General features: G+C 42.8%; 1 protein-coding gene across 2 annotated transcripts in view; it reads right to left on the bottom strand.

Annotated features, from left to right (window-relative positions):
* Positions 1-16,424, bottom strand: part of cd34 (CD34 molecule) — a 56,843-nt gene extending 40,419 nt beyond the window's left edge. For both annotated transcript variants that reach the window (XM_070859438.1, XM_070859439.1), the window contains exon 1: positions 16,274-16,424. In XM_070859438.1, the coding sequence (XP_070715539.1) occupies positions 16,274-16,352 (79 nt within the window). In that variant the 5' untranslated portion in view covers positions 16,353-16,424. The remainder of the gene's footprint in view (positions 1-16,273) is intronic.
* Positions 16,425-17,504: the final 1,080 nt, after the last annotated feature.

The raw sequence follows: 17,504 nt of genomic DNA, 5'->3' as shown, positions 1-17,504 counted from the left end.
TGCGATGCCTTCCCGAGTCCGTAAACACTCAGTCCGGACCTGGGAGGCTGGAATTTCTGCCCCACTATCTGTCTCATATGCCGATACCACAGCCATGACAATGACCCACCGTTGCCAAAATGAACTGCTTAACCAGTGTTAAACACAAAGCTTGCCCAGACGTTAAAAATATTCAATATTGATCACCAGGCCATTTATTCATCAGATCTATCCATGGCTCCGCCAGTCACCCTCTACAAGTCAAGATCGACCCTTTATTGAAGGTATATGGGATCATTTAATATTTTGATATTTCAAATAACAGTGTGTTGATATTTGATGTCTCCAAGATAAGAGGAGGCTAACTGATGTCCTGTTACTGACTGCTCCATTTTTGCTCGGGGCGGAGGAGCGGTGAGAGATCGTGGCCCAGGAACGTCGGGTTCGGGGCCCAGAAGAGGCAAGGGCTCAGGGGCAGCACGGGCCAGCCCACACTGCGATCTAAGGATAGTAGGAGCATGTGTGCACACTAGGTCTGTGCAGCAGAGCTTGGTCTCCAGTCGTCTTGGTTAACCCTTGCAACTGGATCAAGACCTAGCTCTGTCAAGCCTGTGTGGTGGCTGGTGTGCAATGGCCACTCCACGTTAAAAGAATCCACACACAGGCATCTTCCACCATTCAATATGTAGTTCGGGACACAGATTGTTAGGTTCCTCATTGAAACATCTGTGAACTCATCCCTTTTTGGTGTGAAAGCAGATCATTCTCGATACGAGGGACTGCCTAATACTAATACTATACTATGGGATCATTGTTCACTTAGGTACATTACCTCTCTGATTGCGTTGTACTGAATGAAACATTTCAGTTCAAAGGAAGCAAGATTAACAGTAACAAAATTATGTCCCTCAGCTGCAGCTGTCCCTTTTTATACATTGGTTAGAAATAGAATAGATGACTATCAAAAACATACGGGCTATACAATATATGGTGTAATGTAGAAATATTAGCGAATAGGTAATAGAAAACATAAATCTAATCATTCAATTGCATATGAATGTAAGTACATGAAATTATGTAATTTAAAATTATTTATATTGTTACATATTGGATTATAAGATAAAATATCAAATTGTAAATGTAAATATATCTATTAATAGTAAAATTAGAAAAGTAAGAGAGAATGCCATTGGTATTTTGATGTGAGGTTTAGGTTCAGATAGGGCTGCATTCGGTCATAGCTTGTATGACTTGAGCATCCCCAATTTTCATCACCCCACCATCAGCTGCCTTCAGCTGCCTCAACTCTAAGCACTGGAATTCCCTCCCTAAACCTTTCCGCCTCTTGATCTCCTTTAAGAAGCTCCTTAAAACCTATCGTTTTGACTAAGCTTTTGGTCACCTGTCCTAATATCTCCTTAAGTGGCTCAGTGTCAAATTGTGTTTGATAATGTTCCTGTGAAGTGCCTTGGGACATTTTACTACATTAAAGGCGCTATATAAATACAAGTTGTCATTGTTGTATAATCAATAGATGCCGACAGGAGTTATCAAATACAACCTGTTTCAAAGCAAATATATATTGATGATTATTCAGCCTGTGTGTTTGAATGTTTAATATAATTCAGTGGCTTTCACAAGTTTTTCTGGATTTTGTTTCCTATGCAGCGTTTACTTACCTGCAAGAATTCACTCTGAGTCAGAGGGTGGGACACAGGCTGGGGTGAGGATCTAAATAAGAACATAAGAAATAGGAGCAGGAGTAGGCCATTCAGCTCCTCGAGCCTGCTCTGTCATTCAATAAGATCATGGCTGATCTTCTACCTCAACTCCACTTCCCTGTACTATCCCCATATCCCTTGATTACCTTAATATCTAAACATCTATCGACCTCTGTCTTGGATATACTCAACGACTGAACCTCCATGGGCCTCTAGGGTAGAGAATTCCAAAGATTCACCACCCTCTGAGTGAAGACATTTCTCCTCATCTCAGTCCTAAATGGTCGACCTCTTACTCCTGGTGCTAGACTCCCCAGCCAGGGAAACATCCTCCCTGCATCTACCCTGTCAAGCCCTGTAAAAATTTTGTATGTGATTGGTTGCCAGGGTCATGGTGCGATGCGGCTAAAATGATTGGACGAAGAACAGGTAATGGGGAAGTTCTGTAAGATTACCTGGGGCTGATGTGGCAGTTCAAAGCCGAGGCTGTAGATAGGACCACGGTTCTGGTTGAGGTTGGACACTGGACTGAGATATGGAGCCATTGATGTGGAGACAGGGAGTTGGTTGTGGACAGGTAGCAGGAAGACTCCATTGGGAATTAGGCCAGTAGGATGGAGAAGGTTGGTTGCATAATTAGAAGGAATGGATATGGGGAGGCCGATTACAGAATCAGGCTGGGAGCAGAAAAGCTGGTGTGGAATCAAACAAAGACAGTTTTCTAATAGTCTTTAGATCAGATTTGTCTGTGTTGAACTATGACTGATAATTCTATGTGGTTAGAACAAAAAAAACACACAGACACACTGACTTAGTTTAATAATGGAGGTGCATTGGTAAGAAACAAAAGTATATTTGAATTCTTGAGATTAAAAACATCATGATTGTAATGTATGCACCCGTGAGTATGCTCACAGGTTTGTAGAGTTGCTGGGGAATGGAGTGCATCATTACCTCCGGCAACCAAATTTTAATTTGATTTTATGTTTTAAAGTTTAATTTTTTTTTAATTGCCAGGTTTTTAGTGTCCCCCTCCCCTTTTATAGGGGGCACTTGTAAATTATGTTTTAGAGCCCCCCAAAAAAATACAAAAAAAACTACAAAAATACAAAAAAAAAAAAAAAAAGGGCCTTGGGAAATGTTTGGAGTGTCCCCCAGATCGGGGGGGGGGGGGGGGGGGGCACAATTTAATGTTTAAGATTTAATGTTTATTGTTTACTCCAAAAGAGTTGTAGAGTTGCTTGGGACTGGAGTGCATCATTACCCCCGGCAACCAAATTTTAATTTGATTTTATGTTTTAAAGTTTAATTTGTTTTAATTGCTGGGTTTTAGTGTTCCCCTCCTCATTTATAGGGGGCACTTGTAAATTATATGATTTTAATGCCCCCCAAAAAAATCACAAAAAAAACACAAAAAAAAACCCCAAACCCCCCCCCCCAAAAAAAAAGAGGGCAGTTAAAAGTGTCTGGAGTGTCCCCCAGATCAGGGGGCACTCGATCTAATGTTTATTTTGTACCCCAAAAGAGTTGTAGAGCTGTTGGGGGGCAGTTAAGTGTCTGGAGTGTCCCCCAGATCGGGGGGCACTTGATCTAATGTGTATTTTGTTCCCCCCCAAAAGAATTGTAGAGTTGCTAGGGACTGGAGTGCATCGTTACCCCGGCAACCAAATTTAAATTTGATTTTCTATCTTTTAAAGTTTAATTTGTTTTAATTGCCGGATTTTTAGTGTCCCCCTCCCCTTTTTATAGGGGGCACTTGTAAAATATATTGTTTTAATGACCCCCCACCAAACAAAATCACAAAAAAACACAAAAAAAAGAAAAAAAAAAGAAAAAAGAGGGCAGTTAAAAATGTCTGGGGTGTCCCCCAGATCGGGGGGGGGGAGGCACTTGATCTAATGTTTATTTTGTTCCCCCCCCCCAAAAGAGTTGTAGAGTTGCTGCCATCAGCCGGTCCGGGCAGCGGCAGTCGAGGGGGTCATTCAGTCTGACTGCCTGCCTCTTTTCCGCGCTTACATCCGAGCCAGGGTGTCCCTGGAGATGGAGCATGCGGTGTCCACCGGTACGCTCGCGGCCTTCCACAAGAGGTTGGCGCCGGAGGGACTGGAGTGCATCGTTACCCCCGACAACCAAATTTTAATTTGATTTTATATGTTTTAAATTTTAATTTGTTTTAATTGCCGGATTTTTAGTGTCTCCCTCCCCTTTTATAGAGGGCACTTGTAAAATATATGATTTTAATGACCCCCAAAAAAATCACAAAAAAACAAAAAAAAGAAACAAAAAATGTTTTTAAAAAGGGGCAGTTAAGTGCCTGGGGTGTCCCCAGATCGGGGGGCACTTGATCTAATGTGTATTTTGTTCCCCCAAAAAGAGTTGTAGAGTTGCTGCCATCAGCTGGTCCGGGCAGCGGCAGTCGAGGGGGGGTTGTTCAGCCTGACTGCCTGCCTCTCTTCCGCACTTACATCAGACCCAGGATGTCCCTGGAGATGGAGCATGCGGTGTCCACTGATTCGCTCGCGGCCTTCCGCGAGAGGTGGGCGCTGGAGGGACTGGAGTGCATTATCACCCCCGGCAACCAAATTTTAATTTGATTTTATATGTTGTAAAGTTTCATTTGTTTTATTGCCGGGTTTTAGTGTCCGCCTCCCCTTTTACAGGGGGCACTTGTATAATTTGTGGTTTTAGTGCCCAAAAAACCCCACAAAAAATCCCCTACAAAAAAAACCCAAAAAGGGCACTTGAAAACTGTTTGGAGTGTTCCCCCACCCCCCCCCCCCCCTTTAATAAGGGGGCACTTGATTTAATGTTTATTTATTGTTCTCTCTCAAAAGAGTTGTAGAGTTGCTGTCTTGTGAGTGGCTTAGCCTGTTCACAAGACTCAGTAAAATCCCAGTCAATTGAGTCTAGGTTATCCACGATGAGGTATGCAGTTGTGAGCTGAGTGGATGAACTGGTAACCTTTGTTAATGAACCAACTAGTTCTTAATAGCAAAGTGTTGCTGTGAATTCTCAAGCAAAGAACCCATGAAGCAAATACATTACAATGACCATCTCAGTAAACTGGGTAACAACCAGTTCCACAAGCATTTTCTCATTAATATACTGGAGATGGAGAATCGCGATCGAGATATGAATAATGCCAATTGATCGCTGGGTCATTGGTGATGACATCTGAATATGAAGAATACAAATAGATTGGGAAAGTTATCATCTGTGTTGCATTTGTTTCTTGCACCTGAAATATGGACTGAATGTTACAGACGCCGAGATTCATTCTGGACATTTCTTTATTCACTGTGCTCCCCGAAATGACAAGCGTCATTTTCTGTACACATAGAAATACTGCAGATGCTTTTCAAAGTTCTCAACCATTACGTACAGGTGGCTTATTTTAAAGTAACATTTTGGTGTGCAAGTATGTCAAAGCAATTGGGGTAAGGTAAACGATAGTTTGTGAAAAACTTTATAGAGCAGGTTTGTTTGTATATTACATCTGGTTTTCTAAATTACAGATGTTACCAATTATCTAACATTAAAGACTGCAATTTAGAGGATTGTGTAATTATCGTATTTGTGTGCAGCAATCCATCTCTAATCTGTTTTCCGCATTAGTTTAACTTTGCTTCACATGAACTTCTTTTGCACAGTGTATCCACAGCGATGGCTCCACAGTCAGTGCGATACCAAGTATAGAAAATGGTTGATCACAACATGAGAGTATAATATAAAAAAGGAGGCAACTACAGACCAGTTAGCCTAACATCTGTGGTTGGGAAAATGTTGGAGTCCATTATTAAAGAAGCAGTAGCAGGACATTTGGAAAAGCAAAATTCAGTCAGGCAGAGTCAGCATGGATTTATGAAGTGGAAGTCATGTTTGACAAATTTGCTGGAGTTGTTTGAGGATGTAATGAACAGGGTGGATAAAGGGGAACGAACCAGTGGATGTGGTGTATTTGGATTTCCAGAAGGCATTTGACAAGCTGCCACAAAAAAAGTTACTGCACAAGATAAAAGTTCACAGGGTTGGGGGTAATATATTAGCATGGATAGAGGATTGGCTAACTAACAGAAAACAGAGAGTCAGAATAAATGGTTCATTCCCTGGTTGGCAACCAGTAACTAGTGGGGTGCCCCAGGGATTAGTGCTGGGACCCCAACTATTTACAATCTATATTAACGACTTGGAAGAAAGGACTGAGTGTAACGAGGCCAAGTTTGCTAATGATACAAAGATGGGAAAAAAGCAATTTGTGAGGAGGACACAACACATCTGCAAAAGGACATGGACAGGTTAAGTGAGTGAGCATAAATTTGGCAGATGGAGTATAATGTTGGAAAGTGTGAGGTCATGCACTTTGGCAGAAAAAAAATCAAAAAGCAAGTTATTATTTAAATGGAGAAAGATTACAAAGTGCCGCAGTACAGCGGGACCTGGATACTTGTGCATGAAACACAAAAGAATAGTACGTAGGTACAGCAAGTGATCAGGAAGGCCAATGGTATCTTGGCCTTTATTGCAAAGGGGATGGAGTATAAAAGCAGGGACGTCTTCTACAGCTATATAAGGTATTGGTGAGACCACATTTGGAATACTGCGTGCAGTTTTGGTTTCCATATTTACAAAAGGATATACTTGCTTTGGAGGCAGTTCAGAGAAGGTTCACTGGGTTGATTCCGGGGATGAGGGGGTTGACTTTGAGGAAAGGTTGAGAAGGTTGGGCCTCTACTCATTGGAATTCAGAAGAATGAGAGGTGATCTTATCGACACGTATAAGATTATGAGGGGGCTTGACAAGGTGGATGCAGAGAGGATGTTTCCACTGATGGGGGAGACTAGATCTAGAGGGGTCTTAGAATAAGGAGCCGCCCATTTAAAACAGAGATGAGGAGAAATTTCTTCTCTCAGAGGGTTGTAAATCTGTGGAATTCGCTGCCTCAGGGAGCTGTGGAAGCTGGATCATTGAATGAATTTAAGACAGAAATAGATAGTTTCTTAAACGATAAGGGAATAAGGGGTTATGGGGAGCAGGCGGGGAAGTGAAGCTGAGTCCATGATCAGATCAGCCATGATCTTATTGAATGGCGGAGCAGGCTCGAGGGGCCGTATGGCCTAATCCTGCTCCTATTTCTTATGTTCTTATGTTCTTATAACCATCGTTGCAGATTCCCATGTTATCATACCTTTTTTCCTGATCCAAGATATACTACAATGAGCTGATGATAAAATCTGGCTTAACTAGGTATAATTTTCTTTTTGCAAAATCTTTAATTATTGGTTTACGTTTTCATAATTTATCAGGAGCCGTAAAATATTATTTAATTACCGTGTTGGAAATAACGTTCTAACTGGCTGGTCACTGCTCATCCCAGCTTGCGTGAGGAGAGTCAGACTTCAAAAAGTATCTTATTCGAGTGTTACCAAATGGTGACACATTATAGAGTGTCACGCTGTCAGTAACAGCAGCTTACACTTGTACAGTGCCTACAATTTATTGAAATGTTCTAAGATGGCGGGAAAGGGGGACAGAGTGTGAAACATGGACATGGGAAATATTGGGAGAAGAGCTGGGGAAGTGACAGAAGGCCTTCAACATTAGTTTGCAACAGATGCCCCATTTTCTAGTAAGAAAGCTGCACCATTTCATTCAGAAATCTGTTTTGTGAAATGTTCTTACCACTATGACTTCTTCGAAACAAAACCAACCTTTTGTTTGCTGTTGCCTGGTTTCAACATTTGTTGACTAATTTGTGAATTCTAAAGCACTGAAAGGTTATTTGATGACCTGAAGCCTGTTTGTGTGTTAGTGGGCCTGATCATGCTGGAACAATAACAATGTGTTATTACTGCACAAATCAGCCAGAAAGTTCAGGGGATTAAGAGATACATCGTGAGTTGTGAATCTTCAGAACTTGCTGGTCGATTTATGCCACTCTGCCTCGCACAATCGGCATCTGGCCTTTAGCCTCCCTGCTGTTTTTACGAACTTGCTGGATTTGTACGTTAATTGACCATTAAACTTGACACAGAAAGTTAAGTTTGTTAATTAAGAGTGTAAGCACCTTTTAAATTATGTGATGATTGTTAAGGCAATGCCAATCAACCTCTCTTGCCCAGAAAGGGAACAATTTAAATATAGAGTTTCATTCCTGCATGTAGTAAATTGTTGTTAGAGATGAAAACATTTCAAGTAAAATTTTTAATTTTTTCTTACTTTTACTTTCTGTCTCTTTTCTTTCTCTCTGTCTTAATCCAATCTTTTTTCCCCTCTCTTTATTTTCCTTTCTGTAATAGATTTGACTTTAATAAACCTTCCTTCTCCATTGTTTCTTTCTTAATCATTAAATCTTATTGGTTATGACGCAAGGGGCTAGAACCTCCACTTTATTTTGCATGTTTAATGCCCACTTAACGCCTATTTTACCGTTGAAATGATGTATAACGCTCAGATATCGCCCATTTAGCCACAAAAGGAAAACTGATGGGTATTTTTCGGAAACTTATCACCGAGCATTGCTTTCCCCATGTGCTTAACGCCGGGAAAAAATAATACCGCTCACCCAATTTTTTGGGGCGGCATCATCAGAATGGGCGAAATCAACGCCCATAATATCGCCCAGCATTAATTTCCTCACTGATTTAACGCCGAGATTCAGTAATACCGCCTGCCCACTTTTTTTGTCGTAAAGAGCATATTTACCAAAACTAGCGGCCATGAGATCGCCCAGCCTCACTTTCACCACCTCGCACACATATCGCCCACAATATCGCTCGTCCAAAAAAACGCCCAGAAAAAGTGGAACTAACCGGAACTAATCACACGTTATGGACACCATGTTCTACATCACAGGTCGCATCCTTTAAAAGGCCGCTGTGCTTCAACCTCGGGGAAGTTCGGATGTACTCTGGAGGTCGTTAGAGTTGATGTGAACATTTGTACAAATCATCTTGACCATACTGTGACCGATTGGAATTGAATAGGTGTCTTCGTCGGGACATTCATTGTTTGTGATCAATCGGTGGAAAACAGAGAGCTATTGCAATGGGGCCTGTCCTTTCTCACCCTCTCTTGATGACCAATTACATGCAGCAGATTCAAGATCTGCCGAAGGTACGCTCCACAGCATTATGTGCCCAATGTAAGACGTGCCAGACTGATGAGGAGGACCAGACGTTACACCCCCTGCGAGTACAGGGAGAAGCAGTCTTACCTCGACTTGCCTGACACCACCTGCCTTTGGAGACTGCACTTCCACAAAGTGGTTATCACTGAGGTATGCCAGCTGATAAGAGGAGATCTGCAGCCTGCCAGCACCATCAGTACTGCACTGTCTGTCGAGGCCACAGTCACTGCGGCACTGTCATTCTATACCTCAGGTTCTTTTCAGGCCACAGCTGACGACATTTGTGAACTTTCTCAGCATGCCACACATTGCTGCATTAGACAGGTCACTGAAGCCCTGTATGCATGCAGGAGGGACTTGATCAGCTTTCCTATGACCAGGGAGGCACAGAGTGAGAGGGCTCTAGGATTCTCCAGAATTGCAAACTTCCCCAAGGTGAAGGGAGCAATAGACTCCCTGCAGGATGCAGAGGTTTTCAGGAACCTCAAGAGATTCCACTCCCTGAATGTCCAACTTGTCGACCACCAGCAAATTATAATGGCAGTGAATGCTCAATTTCCGGGCAGCATCCATGATGCTCACATCTTGCGTGAGAGCACTGTATCTGACTTGTTTAACAATCAGCTACAAGGTCAATGCTGGATGCTTGGTGACAAAGGATATGGCCTCGCCACCTGGCTGATGAGCCCCCCCCTGCGTGACACCCACACTGAAGCCGAGAGGCGATACAACGAGAGCCACAGAGCTACTCGCAATATCGTGGCGAAAACCATTGGAGTGCTTAAGCAGCACTTTTTAGATGCTTGGACCACTCAGGAGGTGACCTCCAATATCACCCTGAGCAGGTAGCTCAATTCGTGGTGGTGTGCTCCATGCTGCACAACTTGGCTATCAGGAGGGGACAAGAATTGCCTGGTGAGTCTGACAGTCCACCTCACCAGAGAATGGAAGAGGAGGATGAGGAAACGAACGCTGACATCGGCCCAATCAGGCTGATGCTTAAGCCATGCCCCCGCCACCCCCCCCCCCCCATAGACTGCATGAAAGGGCCCATGGTGGCATGATAGCTGCAAGAGTCTTACGTCAGGAGCTCATCAATGATCGCTTTGCCTGAAAAAACATTGGTGTTATTTACAAGGCTGACACACTGCTGGGTGTGCAGGTCATACATCAATGGTGGGCATCACCTTGGTGACAGTTAAAGTTTAAGTTGATTGAAGTTGTGTCATTATGGGTTTTGTTAAATAAAAAACATTTAAACCAAACATTAGTCTGAAATCATCAGTATTTCTGTACAAACCAACCATTCCCCCCGCCCTCCCCCCCCCCCCCACCACTTCTCCTCCCCACTTCTATCCCTTCCCCTTCGCCTCCTGACTCCAAGCCGCCTGGCCGAGGAGCTCCTCAGGTGATCTTCATTGGGGAGGGGGGGATGACGACTGAAACGCTGCTTGGACGGATACGGGAGAGGACAGTCCCAAGGTGGGAACGTGCTCCAAGCCAGAAGCAAGATGTTGCTGCTGGCTCTCATGTGCGGCTGGCAATGGGGGAGTACGGCACCTTGAGGACCACTGGGAGCCCTCTGCCACCAGTGTTCCTGGCTACCAGCTCCAGGGCCTCCACCATCCCTTCCATGTTATATCTTATTTGTTGGACAAAAACTCGGTGCCAGCTATGTTCTTGGTGCTTAGTAGGCTTTTTGCTGCTTGTGAATCTCCCTCATGCCTCCCACAACAGCCAAACAAGCACACACCACAGCCACAAATGCCTTCAGTCCCTCTCAGCTCCCTCTCTCTCTGTCTCCTCTTCTGCGCATGTCATGATGACCCTTGACCTCCTGAATCGCGGGAATCGAGTGTTGCCATGTCGTTGCTCAGGATGGCGACACTTTACGGCAGAAGGTCAGCGAGATTTAACACTACCGCCCATTTCAAATCGCTCGCGGTAATGCCCATTTTAAAAAATGGAGACTAGGTGCTTTGAGAATGGGCGCGAAGCCGGCGATCTGAAAACCCTTTTTACCGCCCACGCCGGAAATAACACCCACTTTTGATCGATAAGCGCAAAAGTGGAAAATTTAGCCCAAGGTTTTTTCGAGCTGAAGGGTGCAGAAAAAGTCTACCAAACGGTGCATGCTGTGGGATACTTCGCCCCAGCAAGATCCAGCCCAATATTTTGCAAAAAAGGAGGAATTGTGTTGACACTGTAACTGCTTCACCAGAAAGTATGATAGGGGAGACATTATAGCCTCTATTAGTCCCAATTACATATACACAAAAAGACAGAAGCAATGTACCAGGGCTCTGTGTAGGCCTCTTAACAAACACGATTCCTCTTTTTAAAAAAAAAAGAGGTCTGCATTGTTTGAATGAAAAAAATCACTGTGATCATTAAAGCAGAACAGACAGGATGTGCTTTAAAATCTGGCTGAACTGTGTTTCTACCATAAATATGTCATCAAATCTATGATTAATAAGACTAAGAAATAATTACAGCAGTTACATACTGATGTTTATTCAGATGCAGCCTGTGGCTTAACCTTTAAACCTACATAGATGACATTGTTCGGATCATTTAATCATTCTCAGGTGACACCTTCATACATTCATCATAGTTAAAGGAAAGTAAAATCAAATGGTAAAACTTTTTGGGCATCTTCTGGCCCTGATTCGCTTCCTCGCAGGGTGGGCCTGGTGGGAAACTCACTGCCGTTTACTGCTCAGGCCCCCCGAGCAGAAATGGAGTCAGGTCTCAATGTCGACAACGGGACCCCAACATGCATACATTAAAAAGGACCCCACCAGCTTTGGGTGGGTGGACTCGCCGCCTGCTCAGGAGAACGGGTGCAAGTCAGAACCAGTTCGCTCTCAGTGGCTCCAGGGTGGAAAGTAATTTGGTTAATGTTAACTGCCCAGCTATCCTGTTTCTGCCGGGAGGGTAGGGTTAACATCACCCCCGATGAATCCAGATGGTGCTCGCAGGCCAGGGGGCCGCGCAGACTGCTGGGCCAGGCCGCCACACTGCTCCTTCCGCTCCCCGGTGCAGCATCAGAGCAGGCCGGGGAGCGGAAGGAGCAGTGTGGCAGCATATCACTTCAGGGAGCAGCACATGCTGGAGCAGGAGAGCAACGGCAGTGAAAAGGGACGTCACCAAGGACCAGGTCGGTGATTGGAGCGTGGGCAGGTACATCAGGAGCGGTGAGATCGGGGCGCAGAAGCGGCGAGAGACTCTAGAGGGACGTGATCGAGGCCCAGGAGAGGTGTGAGTTCGGGGCCCAGAAGAGGCGAGGGCCCAGGGGCAGTACGGGCCAGCCCACACTGCGATATGTGTGCGCACTAGGTCCGTGCAGCAGAGCTGGTCTCCAGTCGTCTTGGTTAATCCTTGCTACTGGACCAAGACCTAGCTCTGTCAAGCCCATGTAGTGGCTGGTGTGCAACGGTCACCACACGTTAAAAAAAGTCTAAGCACAGGCATCTTCCACTCCAAGATTTAGGTCGGACCTGGAATTTTAGGTCCATCATTGAAACACCTGTGAACTTTTTGATGTGGAAGCAAGTCATCCTCGATTCGAGGGACTGCATATGATAATGATGATGATGATGATGAATCCAGACTAATTTTCTTCTTCTAATTTCTCTCCCATAAGCACTAATTCACGGGTACTGGTACCTCAACCAAATGGCCATGTTTATGTGCGTGAGCCTGGACAGCGAACATTGGTAAACAAGTCCAATGCAGAACAAAACAACTGAGTCCCATCCTGCTCTCACTTGACATCTACCAAGGTGCACTTTTCAGCAGGATTGACAGAGAGGGAACGCTTCAAGATAATCACCCCCTCTTCACCCAGGAATACTGAGGTCAATTATAGGATCGCAAATGCTGCTCCAGCCTAGAGCAACTAGCAGAGAACAGCAGGTATCTGCATGACTCAATTCCACACAGTACATGCCAACTCTGCCATTGATTAAGCCTGGGCAAATTGTGAACATTTTGTGCTGTGACTTCAAGCCCATCCTGACTGGGCTTGAGAGAGCCAGGCCCATTTCATGCACAGCTTTTATTATTGCAGAAAGAGGAGATACCATTAATCTGAGCTGTATTCAAACCCTGGTCCCAGAGAGACATTAACTCACTGAACCATCTAGTTCTCTCTTTCGCTCAACGACGTCAATTGTACATTGCTACTAATTTCCAAAAGTCTGTTCCTGTCAATTAGTTAAAGACTCAGACAAGTATCCCTTTGATGTGAAGAATGAGCGAATCACAAACCCACGTACTTTGACAAATACAGATAGTATTGAAGTCACAGTTTAAACTAAAAAAAAGAGGTCCTGTAACACATTTCTCTACTGCAAATCAATCACACCGGATGTAATCTTTGAACATTCTGCATTGTCCCACATTGGGAACTCACTGTATAACTAAACTAATACTTGATCAAAATATCGAATCGCGGTTTGCAAAATCTGTCCTGCTGACAGGATCCCATGTGGGTGGGAAGACACTGCTCCAAATATTTAACAGTTGCATTCATTTTCAACCAGGAAATGGGCGTGAGACTTTCAGCTACAAGTCACTGAAGACACAAGGCTACGGTGGGTAAAGGAAACTGTGTTGTGTAGGTTACAGTACTGAAAAAAAAACCATAATTGATCTGGTAAACTTTGCAATGATGTCCCTCGTTTAGTTGTGTGAGGAACTAGTAGCTGGAAAAGCACCGGGCAAGTAATGGATCAAATTTTCACTGCTGAACTTTAGCAGCTGCTCTACTGATCACTAACCCTCTGGCAACCAAGAGCAATTCAAAGTTGTACAATTCCCTAAAGTAAAGTAAATCGTTTCCAGCAGTCATGAAGGCTTCACTTCATTATTAAGTCACAGAATCATGCAACACTGAAGGAGGTCATTTGGCCCATCGTGCCTGTGCCAGCTTTTTGAAAGAGCTATCCAATTAGTCCCCTCCCTTGTGTCTTCCACATAGCCCTACTATTTTATTCCTTTTCAAAGTTACTATTGAATTTGCTTTCAGGAAGTGCATGCCAGATCATAAAAATTCACTGCGGAAAATAAATTCTCCTCATCTCCCCTCTGATTCTTTGGACAATTATCTTAAAGTGTTGTTAGCTGTATATTATTTGAATGTACTTTGCTATAAAAGTGAGACACTTTGGAACTTATTTATTTATTTGGGTTCGAGCCTTCAGTACGCAGACAGCAGGCACCAGGAACTCCTTATGAATAACATGGCAACAGCTCAACTCATCAGCTACACAATGAGCAGTTTTATAGATTTAACTTCATAGGCTACGATCTTGGAATACTAAATCACTGGATCACTCCTCATATTCCAAGGAACTCCTCACAAGGGGTATGGGGAACAGTACAACTCACCATAAAATGTGTGAAAGCATTGCCACCATCCTCTTGCGCTTAACATAACATAAACACATCTTATACTCTATGGTGTGATTCCAGTTTATCTCTTTGCAACCCAATCACTGCGAGATCAATATGGTCACCGTGAACTGAATTTGTGGCAAGAAGCAGTTTGTAGGGAAGGAGGGTTCTGACCTGTACTGACTTATCACTGAGGACCCTGGAGTCAGCTCCACAGGGAGCATAGCTCTTCACTAAAGCCCTTCACAATAGGACCTGGATTATACAGTTGATGGTGAATAAGCCTGGTACACTGCGTCCAACTTGGACATTTAGAATATCACATTGTAAACTGTCCTGTTTAGGTTCTTTCACCACACTAATGGCAAAAAGTCTACTGTATAGAGAATGGAAAACAAAGAGATTTGGGGTGATGGTAGCTGGTTGGTCATTAGTTAACTATCACCATCTTCCTGGACATTAGAGACATACATCTTATTCCATCATGGAATCTAGAAGGGTGACCTGTTACTGTGGGCTGGGATTCTTCCCATTCAGTTCAGAAATTTGTATCAGACAATCCCTGATGGGTAGTGTGGTTCTGGCTGTACAAAAAGCAAAAAGCCTACCAGTGCTTTGTTTGGCATGATGTGCTATTTTAGCAGATTAAACTTGCTAAGATTTAGCTTTGCTAATCTGCACATGAGCTCGCGGTAACTGGAGCGTTACATTGCCAGGAGAGTATCTGCCCTCCACGTTGGGAAAACAGAAACTCTGCTTATTTGGATTTCTCAGTATGTCGGTTTGGAGACTCTTCTATTTGGTATTGTGCGCCCAAGTGATTAAAGAAAATGTTAATTAGTTAAGAATTAGACAATAAAATAAGTCGTACATGTATCAGTATACCATGTCACTGATTATTCTGGCCCAAGGCGGAGCCAAGTGTTACGGCTTAAATCTCCCTGCAGTTATTCCTGACCAATTGGAACCCTGCTATCATTCAATATCTGAAATTCCAGTGCAAAATGTACCTATGCTTGGCTTTTCTTGTCAAGGGTGGAGCCAAGGGAATAATGGGATTTCGCTTCCTCTCCACTCAATTTACAACAGCAATCCTTAATTGTTCAAACATGTGAACTGAAATAAAAATTCCACTGACATTCTCCTGAGTATCACACTTTCAATTATTCATTCATTCATTCATTCATTCAATGTTCAGGGTTTGTCCCAGAATCCTCAATTTATCCCACCCACCATCTCCTAGATCGCGACTCATTCCTTTTTCCCCAGCATCATTTTTTTGTTCGAAATTCCCTGTGCTGTTATCTAAATCGCATTCATTAATTTCCTTGTATTCTGCACATATTCATGAACATTCTCAAGATAATGTGATCAATAGCATGCTTGATTTTAATGACTGTTAATCGATTAACTCTTTGGAAACCATTTTATCACTTTGTTTCAATACTTGCTAGAAATATAGTACGTTTGAAATAATCTGCACATGTTTGCTTGGTATGGTTTTAAAACAATGGACTATTTGTAGGGACTATGAGCAATATATAAACTTTTCACACAATTTCAAGCAAACAACTGTTTTTTAAATGGTAGAAAGTTATAAAATGTTTTTGAATCTTTAAATGAAAAACATAAAAGCTATAGCAATTATCTTTAATGTGTTGGGGTTTTTTTCCAGACTGAAATTACCATGTACAAGATGAACAAAAGTTTATGTCCGAATACCTATCAGCAACTCAATGTTACAAGTTCACTTCATGAAGTTTGACAATTCCCATCGATTTAATTCTCTAAGTTATCATAGACATTTTAACAAGATTAAAAATATGATACTCAATAGATTTTCTTGTAAGAACAATTCTAATTGCCTTTGAAAAGTCTAGCATTCATCTTTCTTTCCTTTTTATGAATACTTCTATTTAGAAGAAAATAAACACATATACTAAACAAAAGTCATATTCCTTGTTGAAGTTGGAACTTATTGCAATTTTTTTTTTCTTATTTCATCCGAAGCAACTGCCTGGTAATTATTTCCGTACTTTTACTTACCAATTAAACACAAGGCACACAGCATTAAGGAGAACTGCTGTCCTTTTGAAATGTTCACCAAACTCCACATGACAGACATTGCTAAATTCTTGCTGTAGCTTCTTGTTGGTTACTCTGTAAAATCAGTTCCTAGCACTACACACAGTCTGGTATGGAGTGGTCTCTGTTGAGACCGGATATTTTATACTGAATTAGTCACAACTCCCCTCCCATTCTCTCCACCTCCTTTAATGACAAACGCACTCAGGAACAGGGATACTGAAAAACAGGCCCCCACGTGCACTCAACAGAGAGGAATAAATGGATGTATTTGTGATTGCTAAATGGATAGCTGTAGCAGCATCAGGAAACAGTAGAAAAACAAAGAAAGCATTAGCTTATAACGGCTTTCTCTGTGTTACATATCCCTTCATGAAAAGCATTTTCCCCTAGATTCTGTGCTAGATCATTTCCTTTGGGATATGAGTAGTGCAGTGTGCTTCAATTAGGTACGTACCTGTTAACCCTTACCCTGCCAAGTCAGACAGAATCTTGAAGTCCTGGAATGAATGTTGTGAGAAGTGCTTTAATGGGCCAGAATTCGCATGCTCCACGGGCAGGTATGAGGTGCGCATTTTGGCATGTGAAGCGCATGCGCCTAAACCCAGAACTTGCGATCTGTCAAGAATTCTCCTAACAGATCGCACAGCTCCTAAACTAAAGGGCCTCCATGGGCGGAGAGTTGAGTTATTTGCCCAACTCCTGCCCAGTGTATGTCCTTCAAATTCTTATGACTGATAATACACTGTTATCAATAATTTCAACATTTAAAATCCTATTAAATAAGGTAAGTTTATTTTAAGACCCTTTAAAATGTGTAAATTTATCAAAAAATTATATTTTTGTTTTAAATAATTAATTAAATTCCATTTTGATTCGTTTTATATGTGATTTTTAAAAAACTTATCTTAAGTGCTTGTGTGTTTTTGGGGGTATTCCCATTCATCCATATGGTGATTGGAATCACCATAAGTATGAATGGGAATACCCCATCTCTGATAGGCTGGGCCGGCCCACGTGATCCCAGCGATGCGTATGAAGCGCAAATGCTGCTGGGATACGTGGGCCTCCACGCGGGTCTTCGCGAAACTCCGGGAACAACAGATACTTTTGTAGAAAGCCTCTGACTGCTAATTCTGGGCCAATGTGTTTGGGATTGTAGCTTCAGCAATGTGTCTGAGAATTGATTGAA

Source organism: Pristiophorus japonicus, chromosome 17 (genome assembly GCF_044704955.1).
Source record: "Pristiophorus japonicus isolate sPriJap1 chromosome 17, sPriJap1.hap1, whole genome shotgun sequence".
NCBI classification, from domain to species: domain Eukaryota; kingdom Metazoa; phylum Chordata; class Chondrichthyes; family Pristiophoridae; genus Pristiophorus; species Pristiophorus japonicus.
Note: the sequence above shows the minus strand (reverse complement) of the source record. Positions and strands in the feature narration are given on the sequence as shown.